This window comes from Monodelphis domestica, chromosome 1 (assembly GCF_027887165.1).
Source record: "Monodelphis domestica isolate mMonDom1 chromosome 1, mMonDom1.pri, whole genome shotgun sequence".
In the NCBI taxonomy this organism is placed as follows: domain Eukaryota; kingdom Metazoa; phylum Chordata; class Mammalia; order Didelphimorphia; family Didelphidae; genus Monodelphis; species Monodelphis domestica.
In genome coordinates this window covers 183,031,083-183,043,109 of record NC_077227.1, presented here as the reverse complement: position 1 = coordinate 183,043,109, position 12,027 = coordinate 183,031,083, and the positions used below count along the sequence as shown (strand labels likewise).

The window sequence follows — 12,027 nt, the reverse complement described above, 5'->3', positions numbered from 1 at the left end:
GAAATCATAGTCCAAAAAGGGGAGGGGGGGAGAGTTTTAGAGATTTCATAGTCACTTTTGTGAAATTTTCACAACACTGAAGAGAGAGAGAGAGAGAGAGAGAGAGAGAGAGAGAGAGAGAGACAGAGACAGAGACAGAGAGACAGAGAGACAGAGAGACAGAGAGACAGAGACAGAGAGAGAGAGAGAGGAGGGAGGGAGGGAGAAGAGAGAGAAAGAGAGAGAGAGAGAGAGAGAGAGAGAGAGAGAGAGAGAGAGAGAGAGAGAGAGAGAAAGAGAGAGACAGAGAGAGACAGAGAGAGACAGAGAGACAGAGAGAGAGAGGAGGGAGGGAGGGGGAGAGAGAAAGAGAGAGAGAGAGAAAGAGAGACAGAGAGTTCTAGTATGAACTTGAATGGCAGTACAGAGGTAGAAAAATTCAACAGAAATCTCTGATGTGATAAAAAAAATGGTGATTGAATTCGAGTTTTTTAGTACTGCAGTTCATCCAAAGTAATTTTCCTTAAAGGCAGGTCTGACCATGTGACTACTCTATTCAACTCTGGTAGCTTCCTATTGCTTTTAGATGAAATGTAACCCCCTTTGTTTCCTTGTTTAGCTTTTTAAGCCCTTGACATCTTATCTTTCCAGCAGCATTGGACTGCACTCTGTGATCCCACCAAATGGCCTCCTCTCTTGCTCACAAATGATACTCCAACTCTGGGCCTTTGTTCTGACCATTCTACACTCCTAGAATACATTTCCTTTTTTCCAGCTGACTTGAAGTCTCTTTCTTCCTTTAAAATGTGGTTCTAGCACCATCTTCTGCAAGGATCCTTTCCTGATCTCCCAACTGCTAGTGGCCTCCCATCCATATACCTTCTATATACATATTTGTCTTTATTAACCTTATATTTATGCTATATATCTATATCTACCTATCTATAACTGTATAAGTACTTGTCTCCCCCATTTGATTGTAAGCTCAATGTAAATTGTTTTAGTTATTTGTATTGGTAAGCCCAGAGCTTGACACAATATCCAATATATAATAAACAATTAATAAATGCTTGATGACTGAATGATAAGAAAATTGTTTGATTTTCTGCTATCCAATTCTGTCTCTAAATACTTTAATTATCAAATTGCTATGGTCAGAATGACTGGCATAATTAAAACATTTGAGAAATCCAATAGGGAAGGATAGAAAGGATTGAGGATTAACCTTATATTTATGCTATATATCTATATCTACCTATCTATAACTGTATAAGTACTTGTCTCCCCCATTTGATTGTAAGCTCAATGTAAATTGTTTTAGTTATTTGTATTGGTAAGCCCAGAGCTTGACACAATATCCAATATATAATAAACAATTAATAAATGCTTGATGACTGAATGATAAGAAAATTGTTTGATTTTCTGCTATCCAATTCTGTCTCTAAATACTTTAATTATCAAATTGCTATGGTCAGAATGACTGGCATAATTAAAACATTTGAGAAATCCAATAGGGAAGGATAGAAAGGATTGAGGAAGGTGAGTCTGATTCTCTTTAAAATTAGAAAAGCCTCTGCAGTGTCTGACCTTAGTAGGCATTCAGTGAATGTGTGATGAATCAAATTGATAAGAACTTATTATTTTTTATGCATCTACTAGGTTCTTTTCTTATTTAAAATTTTTATTTATTTTGTAAGCCCGATGGAAGGTGTTTAATAAATGTTTTTGAATTGAACAAAAAAAGGAGGAAAAAAACTCTCACAACAAATATGAAAACAAATGATCATATTAGTCCTATCCAAGTATGTCTCATTCTGCATTTCAAGCCATCTCTTCTCTTACATGAGGGAGACAGCATACTTCATCTTCAGTCTTCTGGACTTGGAGTTAATATTGCTTTGTTCAGAGTGATAAGAATTGATTTTAAGAGTGCAGTGGACTAAAGACATTGTTTCTAGAACCAGCTCTTCCACTAATTACTACAGTGACCTTGGGAGCTTAATCCCTCTGGGCCCTAGAGTCCTCATTTGTAAAATGAGAATAAGGTTAGACTTAACGAATTCTAGAGTCTCCTCTAATTCTAATATTCTGTGAGGCTCTAATGCATCTTTGTGGAAGCACCTTTTTTTTTCTACTTTGCTGTGCACTGACTGATTACTAATAGGAGGTCTGTTACATTTCTCTTTTTCCAAAGGTTCCATTACTACAATGAGGATTTTTTTTTGGTTTTGTTTTTAAGGAACTACCTTGGAAAATTACTTGGAAGCTCTAGCTGGCATTGGTTCAGTTTCCTGTAAAGGGAAGTCACTTAAATTCAAATTTTGGCTATATCACATAGTTTAGTTGTGCTTTCTAGTTTACTCTGTCTTTTAGGTATATTTATAATATTTATGTAAATTTACATTTTATTAGATTCTGGATAATGCCTTTTTCCCAACTATCTCCAATCCAATGAAATATTTCTAGATTTGAACTCTAGGGCACTTGAAGAAAGTATATTTTCTGGAGTGGGAACTTAAGTACTTACCTCTTCATTCCTACAGAATTTAAATATTTAACGCTCTGAGTTATATGTTCAGTATTTGTCAGCTTGGCTATATATTTTTTGTTTATCCAGAGCAAACTAATTTGCCTTAGACTGCAAAATATTATGGGGCATACATTATATGAACTCAACTCACTTTACGTCATATGCCAAGAAGAACTTAATAAATACTGATGATGGCAACAACTGAGACCAACAATTAATTTAACAGGGAGAATTACAATCTCCTGCTGGCTAAAGGATGAAAAAAAAGGGAGCCCTCCTGTTTAGTCAGGTATGATTAAATCCCCAACTTAGCATCTGGGCTCCTCAATATATATAAATGTACTGCTTAGAAGCAGGGTCACTGGGAATCACTCTTCAAGCTATTAGTGGCAGATAATTTTCATTCTCTAACAACTAGGACCCTAAAGATTTAGCCAATCCCAGACACCAAGGAGCAATCCACCTTTAAGTCATTCTGTGTCCTATTCATCACCTTAATATTATTAATGCTTTCATTTGAATGTCTCCATTTTTGAAGTGCCCACATTCATTTTTTCACAATGTTGACTGGCATGGCATTTTATTTTTCTGGATACAATTTCTGTTTTAAAATGTAGTACCAGTACTTTCAAGTAAGGGACAGTGATGTAGTGGAAACCTATCTTCAGAGTCAAGAAGACCTAGGTTCAAGTCCTATCTCTGATTCATTCTGGCTATATGACAATGAACAAGTCATTGAACCCCCACCCACCCACCCAATGCCTTCAAGGAAGCACCTAAGAATATCTTTAAAAAAAACTTTACCTTTTGTCTTAGTATTAATTCTAAGTCAAAAGAGTGGTAAGAACTAGGCAATTGGGGTTAAGTCACTTACCCAAAGTCATACAGCTAAGAAGTATCTGAAGCCAGATTTGAACCTAGGTGTTTCCACCATCAGGCCTGGCACTCTATTCTTTGAGCTATTGTAGCTGCACCCCACCCTCCATCCCCAATATCTACTCTAGAATAGTTACCAATCTAAAACCATAAAGGAAATATCTTCATGGGTAGCTCCCTACATTGATGAAATCAGGATGGAAATAATAAGACCTAATATTTGAACATCATTTTCATATTTATAAAGCACTTATACTATTTCACTTGGTTTTCACAACTTTGTGAAGTAGGTGCTATTATTATCCCATTTTAGAGATGAAAAAACTGAGACAGAGAGATAAACACCTTCAATCTGAAAGGAATTCTAGCCCAGATCTTCCTGGCTTCACATCCACCATTCTATCTAACTATAGCCAATTGTGTCAAACTCAGATGGAAATGGGGCCACTAAATGTTATGTAAGGAGACCTGGGTGACATATTGACTAAGAAAATCATGCATTAATATAATCTATTTTCTGTTGTATTTTTATTTATATTATTATTTTATTGTCAACTTTTGTCAAATTTTTGTCAAATATTTTGTCAAATATTTCCCAATTACATTTTAATCTGGTTCAGGCCCCATTCAGTTGCTGGTGGGAATTTCTGTACTATATACCATATTTGCTCCCACTAAAGTCCTATCTATACTATGTAAAAAATTAGTTGTACACCAGAAATTACTCTAACAAATGCTTCTTTTTATTATAATTTTATTTTGAAAGGATAACTAGAGTGATGATTGTGTTATTGCCAGTGTTTCATGGTGAGTCCTAGCAGTAGGGAATTGTGTTTTAATAAATGACCATTATTGCTGGTTAGCATAAAATAATGCCTTGAATGGAGTAGTTGCCAGAGAATATTTATTAAATGAATGAACTATTCCCTCTTCACTTATTATGAGAAGACGTAAGCACAGGGGTATTAGAAATTCTACTTTCATTAGAAATTAAAGGCAGGTGGAGAAAAGGCTCACTGAGGACAGTCCCTTCAGTTTAAACCTCTAAAATAGACAATTAGGAGCTGAATTGCTTGATTTTTGCTTTAAACCATAGAAGGTTTCAGAAACCTCATTTCCATCTATGCATGAGCCTTTGATGCTTTACTACTTCGAAAGAGAGGATAATTTTAATCAAATTTAAATTCTAAGGCCACAGACTGGCAGCTTTTCTTAGCCACAGGAGATCATTGAAGATGAAGACTTAAAATTCCATCTGTACTTCAAGGATTTGTGATTTTTGTCAGTGTGAGGACTACTCTCACTAGAGAAGAGCCAACTCCTCTGTCATTTGAGAGTTACTGTATAAAAGGGAAAAAAAAAATGATTGCTCTGAGACAACCTAGTGATAGGTGTCTTCTAAACTAAGTTAGTTCATTTCTAGGAAATCACAGGCCATAAACAAGAACCTTTTTAGTTGGCTATCTGTTGGCATAGACTTCAAGAATTCAAGGGTCACCTCCATGCTTCTGTGTGGTATTAGAGTAGGGTTTGAGTCAGCAGGACACTTAGAATAATCCAGGTTATATCCTAACCTTAGAACATTTTCAGATAGAGCAATTATAATGATCACTTTTTTTTCCAAAATCCAGTGGACCAAGTCCTCTCAGTCGTTCAGGGCAAAGGACATTATTCTGAAATGAATTGCGAATTTAACATTCTAGTAATGAAAGTCAACATGGCCTCTGACATTAAGGGCTACCCTTGAAGTCAGGACAGAGTTGAGTTCAAGTTTCCTCTCCTAAATATAATAGATACAGCCCAGGACAGGTCATTTATTTTACCCCTCTCTCAGTACTCCAGGCTACTCTCTAAGACTAGAAATTGTGAAGAAGGTGCCAACCTGCATAAGTAAGCTGAATTTCCTTACCTGGGAGTTTCCTGTATCAAGACAATCACAATTCCAGACCCTGTCTCAGTGCTAAAGACAGAAAAGACATATTTTGCCCCTGTCGTTCCTATGGATTTCTACTTTCAGAACTCTTGACCAGAAATTATTATTTGTGTACAAAGTCTCTGTGATTTCAACCAGTTACTAAGAGCTTATTTTACTGAGGGTATCGAGCAAGCAATGTCAGGATTTAAATGTCAGGGTCTATGAGGAGGAAGACTTCTTTTGATAGCTTTAGGCAGGTTGGTTCAGTAGAAAGAGAGTCACAGGTGGAGTCAAAGGATCTGGGTACCAATCCTGCAACTCATTACTCATGAGACCTTGGGAAAATCACTTCATCAGGCCTTTCATCTCTTGATAGAAGCCTGGTGAATTAGAAGTGCAAAATGAAGCTTATATTTTCAGTATTTGCTTATTAGATGGAAGTTTCTGTGAGGGGAAGACAAGGAGCAGTGATAGAAGAAAAAGAGAAGAGGATCAGCTAAATATTATTTAAAGAAACTGTTCCTCTTCCCTAGGGAAAAGAAAAGTAACTACCCTCTTGGGACTTCTGTTTCATCATCTGTAAAACAAAGAGCTTAAGCTAGAAAGCTTCTAAGTTCTCTTCTAGTGCTAAATTTAAACTAGTATTAGCTTGTTTGCCCACCTCTGATTTAAAAAAAAAAGCCCCAAAAAGGCCAAATTAATTATTCAATTAAAGATTGATTTGAAAAAAGAGTCAAAGAGTGTTGATTGGGGCCATTTCAAATACTGCACTTTATTTGGATTTGATGCCTCCCTGCTTCCAATGTGGATATGTAAATATATGGTTGTAGATCTAATCATGGTAAGCTATCAAGATGACTGAGAACTAATCTTCTATCAAGAGCCACTTACCTGGAGAATCTTACAAAATGTAGCATTAACATTCAGAACACTGGGCTCCAGTCCAGTTTCTAATCATTTACATTTGCTATTCCTTTATGCAGGAGGAAAATTCAGTCATTTACTCTAAGTCAAAACTAAATACTTGCTGCCACTCAATTTTTTTTAAATTAGAAATGTATTAAGAGGAAATAACAATGAGGGCCCCAGATCTGTCAGACACAGATTCAGTCCTCTTCTTCTCTCATCTTTCAGATGGATAAACAATAGTTCCCTCTGAGCCTAATTCTTGGGGAAAATAAAAAAGGATTTATTTAACAATAGTTATGCTTCCTGCGAACCTGCCACTGCCATGTGTGCAGCCTCTGGGACAGCATAATGATCAACAATGTGAGATTTTTTTTCCTGGCCATTTTCATTTTTAGAGCATTGCAACTTTATTGATTTTCTTTTTTTGGTCAAAGTGAATGGGACATTTTGATGACAATTTCAGAGACAGAGGAGGATTTAAAAGGCTAGGGGGGTGGAAAACAGACCTTAAGATGTAATGGAGTAAAGTGGGATATAATTCCAGGTTCCTTTGAAAAGAAGGTGGCAGTCTTACTCTACTGAGTGACTTTAAATATCTCCATAATGCCTTCAACTGCTCTTTCTACCGTTTTTCCTCTCTTTATTCCTTCTTTCTTTTTTTCCTTGAAGTAGGGTTTTATCTCCATTGCAGATAGCAGCTACCTGCATGGTAGATTTGAAATGCTCCTCCAAGCATCCCTTCTTAAAAATCTCTTCCCTACTCTACTGTGCCTGAATTTCCCTTATTTTTTTGGGTTAAGGAATTGAAGGATTTGGTTAAAATCTAAATGCTATTTGATGTGATAATGCACTAATCCATATTAATTTTTTTTTAAACAAGCTAGTCAGTAATCCAGCAGGTACTAAAGAGTCTGGTTAGGACTGTTGGATTCTGATTAGGAAAGATCTAGAACAAAAAGAGCTTACTCAGAAAATTAATTCCTGGTAAAAATTGAAATTAGGGAAATCTTGGTAGCATGAGGGTACTGGGCACCAGCCAGGGAGTGAAATGTCTAAATAGAGGAAGATATGTACTAGTAAGATTTTATCAGATGAACATTTTAATAAATAATGCCATTCATTCAAATCTAGATAATATTCCAGAGCAGTAAGAAGTTTAAAAGTCCACCAGGATGTTTGAGTACAAGATATAGTGGAAGGAATTTGTATTTGACCTGTACATAATTTATTCTTGGATTAGAAAAAGCTCTGCCTTAGAATTCTAACAGATTTAGGCATATTAGCTGTATTAGGGGAAATAATAGAATGGTGAACCACTTCTGCTGCTTCTGTGTCAGAATTTCATTGAACTACATTTAGTCTTTATGCTCACTCAGAAACCTCAGGCAGTATTTTTAAGAGAAAAACAATAAAATGCCAAATCGCCCTCTTCTCTTTAAATTTAATCAAAGTATTCATACGGATTAAATCCTTAAGGAGAATAACACTAGTTGCAGTAAATACTGTAAAACATATAAAACCATAACAATATACATATAAAACTATATAACAACATGAATAAATGTTTTACAGTGTTTGTTTTATACATATACATTTAAACACATATATAAAACTATAACTATGTATGTGTATATATATATATATATATTTTTATATAAAGGGAAGGGGTGTGTGTGTGTGTGTGTGTGTGTGTGTGTGTGTGTGTGTGTGTGTAGTAAGGGGAAATTAACTTGCTCATGGATTAACACTATAATATATATATATAACATTGCTGGATAATTTTGTCCTTGAGGCAAGTGCCAAAAAGTGGCCAGTACATGTTAAGAAATGTGCCTTCACACAATTTTTAAGGACAATTTTATTGTGAGGCCATGAATGAGGACCTCAGGACAACTTACTTTGGGGATGGACAGAATCCTAGATCACTAGACCAGGGTCTCACCTTGCAGAAACTTCTCTGATAGGGGTTGGTGGGAATATGACATCAGATAGGTCCTTTATAGTGAATTGTGATACTTAGGTGGTAAGCTCAGTTGTTTCCAAATGGCTTGAGCACTAGATGCCCCTCCAAACTGCCCTAAAACAAAGACACTCTTGCCTTGTTCTAGTTTCCCTTCTGGTTAGTTCATGAATAAAGGCAAATGGAAATTAAATTTGCCATAATTGTCAACAGGATAAGGTTCCTTGGGGAGAGGGCTTGGGAGAAGAATAATTAGTAGAAGATTCCTAGATTTGGAGTCAAGAGATTTGAATTCTAGTTCCAACTGATAGAGCACTGGTCTTGACGTCAGGAAGATCTGGATTCAAAGCTTGCCTTGGATGTTTACGATGTGACCCTGATTTCTATGAACTTATTTCCTTCTCTGTAAAAGGAAATGTTGGTCTTTAAGGTCCCTTGCAGCTTTAAATCTTAATCCTACCAGTATTAATTTGAACATGATATTTCACCTTCTGAGTATATTTCCTTATCTATGAAATGAGGAGGTTGGACATAATGATCTTCCAAGAACCTTTCTAGTTTTTTAAGTTCCCTTATCCTACTGTACCTTGGGTGAAGGAAAGTGAAATAGAGGGTTTTAAGAACTCTTTGATTCTAGTCCTTGCCCTGCCAATAATTTTCTGGGTGACTTTGGCAAGTCACTTAAACTTTCTAACACCTTTTGTTTTCTCATTTGTAAAATAATGGATTTGGAATAGCCTATTTCTAAGATCCCCTCAAGCCTAAAAGTTCTAAGACATTATAAATAATAAATTCTTTAGTTTAGAGGTTTTGCTGAGACATGTACTGAGCCTTTATTGTCTTCCTTCCTTCCTTCCATCCTTTCTTCCTCTCTCCTTTACCTTCCATATTAGTATCAATTCTAAGACAGAAGAGTGAAAAAGAGCTAGGCCATCAGGGCTAAGTGCCTAGAATCACTTGGCTAGGAAATGTCTCGGGTCAAATTTGAACTCAAAATTTCTCAGCTCTAGGCCTAGCACTCAATCCACTGAGCTACCTAGTTGCCCCTTTTCAAAGCAAGATTCAGAGAGACATTTTACCTAGACATTTGCACCATAGGATAGTAGAATCCGTTTTAGAGTTGGAAAGCATCTCAGAGATCAGCTAGTTCAACCTCTTCATTGTATAAATAAAAGGACTAAAGAGACAAAATGCAATTCCAGGCTATTCAGACATTCTAGAAACTGAAGCAAGTACAGTTTTAAGGCCACTGGGAATGTTTGCATACCTTTCCTGAAACTTACCTTGGCAAGTTGTTCATGTATCTCGTATAAGCTAGGTCTGTTCAGTTTGGCACCACTGATGCTGCCAGTGTTACGATAGTAGTCAATCTTGGGAACTGCATCCATGGTGTTATGGCCAAAGGTTTGCAGATAGTATGTGTTGGTATGAGAGTCGTAGGCATGAAAACTTGCATCTGTTTTAGCCGTTTCTCCATTTTGGAGGAAATTGTCATATCGCTCCTGATTTCCAGGCCTGAAGCTGATTCTCAATCTGTTCTGGGCTTCATCAACAAAGGATGTTTCTTCATAAAGTGGAGGGTCGTGATTGCCATCAGCAGCTGCACTGCTTTCATGGCTCTCGTTAATTACATTAACTTGAAAGCGATTTGGATGACTGGGGGATGCATCCAGGAATACATTGGAAGAGTTATTCATTGACATCTTCTAAAATGGATTTTTCTGACTAAGCAGTCCCCTTTATGATTATCAAAAATATCTGTTCCTTTACCTTCTTAAAATCAAAAGACTAATGAGGCTGCATTAGATAATCATTGACTTTCAATCTAGAAGAGGCCTGGTTTCTTGAAGTATTCTCTCCTAAGCAGCCTTCAGAAGGTCCTTCTTCTCAGTTCTATCACCAAGAACATAAAATAAGTTTGTTTCAAGTTTCAGAAATAAAATTAATAAGGGTTAACTTAATTTAGTTTTCTTTCTAAGTACAATATCCCAGGAACCCTAGGATTTAGGATTTAAAAGTTATTTAAATCCCCCTTTCTAAGGAATCTAATCACCTGGGTAATTAAATCACATAATAAACAACTGGAGAACTGCTTTGGCAGGCAGAACTTCTATTGGAGTCCTTAGAAGTTTGACTTGTGCATGGAGCTTTAGGTTGCGGTTAGAAAACATTTAACTCAAATAGCTGGGTATATCAATAGTTCATTATGGATTTTTAAAAGAAACTTCGATAGTAATACATCAGTGAAACTTCAAAAATAATTATTTCAAAAGTACATTTTGAAGAAAAATGATCCAGTAAATGGGAAAAATATTAAAATCAAGATCTTCTTAAAGATTTGTCTTTTTAGATTTTAATTAAAAATGGATGTTTCTAAGTAATTAAAGTTGTTTCAGTTATATTTTCATAATGCATTCAATTAGTAATTATTTAAGCCTTTTAAAATACTTAAAAATATAAATGAAGGTTTTAAAACATTCTCAACATGTCATGAGTTATTTTAAATCCCTAGATCTTTTACTAGTGTGAAATATCTTTTTGTGTTTATTTGTTTTGCCAATGCTCTATGGAGCTTTTATTAAAGATATGGATGTTTGGGGAAGAAATAAATCACAAAAAAATTAATAAAATGGTTATATCAATGTATAATGGCTATTATATTCTACAGATTGTTTTTAATGGAATATTATTCATCTTCATTACAAGACTGAGGTTTGATTTGGAGATGAAAGGAATACATAATAGATTTCATAGTTCCTAAGAATGAGAACAATATCTCATTAGATTTTTTTCTTTAGAACAATGTTCTTTTATAATGGCTTAAATTTTGGTTTTCAAAGAAACTACTTCTAGGAAGATAAGATTGCCATATTCAAATGGATAAAAATCATCTTTTCCTTACATATATATATTTTGAAAAATATTAAGTTTGACTCTTAAGTAATAAATTTCCAGAAAAATAAATAAACATATAATAGTGAATGTATATAGTACTTTAAGATTTACAAAGCAGTTGCCCAGCTTTTGCAACTCTTCAAGCAATACTAGTATTTTTCCGCATTGTCCTAAAGAGAATTCTGGATAGGGGCCTTCTGAATTTCCTTCCTATTCCTAGTTGAACAAATCCACTGCAATGGTCTAATGTTAATTTATAATTGTACACTACCCAAGAAAGAAATGAACTTACCACAGGGGGCCAATCATCAAGGGAAGAATAAACTGCCTCCACATCCCTGGGGCATATAAGAACCTTTTGCTTTCACTCATCATCTTGGACTGCTTTTTATTGTTTAGACTCTTACTTTTCAGGGAGGACCATTTAGGGATTGGCTAGGAAAAATATCATGAGCTCCTCCTACTCATTAGCTCTGAAGGACAGCAAATACTGTCAACCAGTGACTAGTAGTAAACCATTAATTCCTACTGAAAAGAAGTAAATGAAAATGTCTCTAATTCATAACAGGAAGTGGGTTGTGTAACCACAATTCTCCAACAAAACAACCAGGGACGCTTCAGTTGTTTGGAGGTAGATGAATGGTGCTCAATCTTTTTCCTGAGTGAGGTTATTTCAGCTGAGTGATTACACGGTGACCTCCCTTTGTTCAGCATGTGCACTAAAATATAGGCTTCCAGAGATGATGTCTATACTTTGTAACTAAAGAGTCATGTTTTCAAGTGTTTTTGCTTTGTTCGCAGTGGCTATTGGCTCTTCTTCGCATTTGAAGTGAGCAGGTAGGGGATGGAAGCTGGGATTTACAGAGTAGGTGCCTGCCCAAGGGCAAAAAGTGTTTCAAGCAAGAATATAACAGGACATACATTTCCCAGTGGCAAGTCGAAAAGATCAGATTGGCTCATTTC

General features: G+C 35.8%; 1 protein-coding gene across 3 annotated transcripts in view; it reads right to left on the bottom strand.

The window, feature by feature from the left end:
- SLC12A1 (solute carrier family 12 member 1) overlaps positions 1–11,463 on the bottom strand; it is a 132,974-nt gene extending 121,511 nt beyond the window's left edge. For all 3 annotated transcript variants that reach the window (XM_007479905.2, XM_003340052.3, XM_001369749.4), the window contains exons 1-2: positions 11,357–11,463; positions 9,453–10,062 (exon numbers count right to left, since the gene is read on the bottom strand). In XM_007479905.2, coding sequence (XP_007479967.1) covers positions 9,453–9,872 — 420 coding nt within the window. In that variant the 5' untranslated portion in view covers positions 9,873–10,062; positions 11,357–11,463. The remainder of the gene's footprint in view (positions 1–9,452; positions 10,063–11,356) is intronic.
- Between the last annotated feature and the right edge of the window lie 564 nt (positions 11,464–12,027).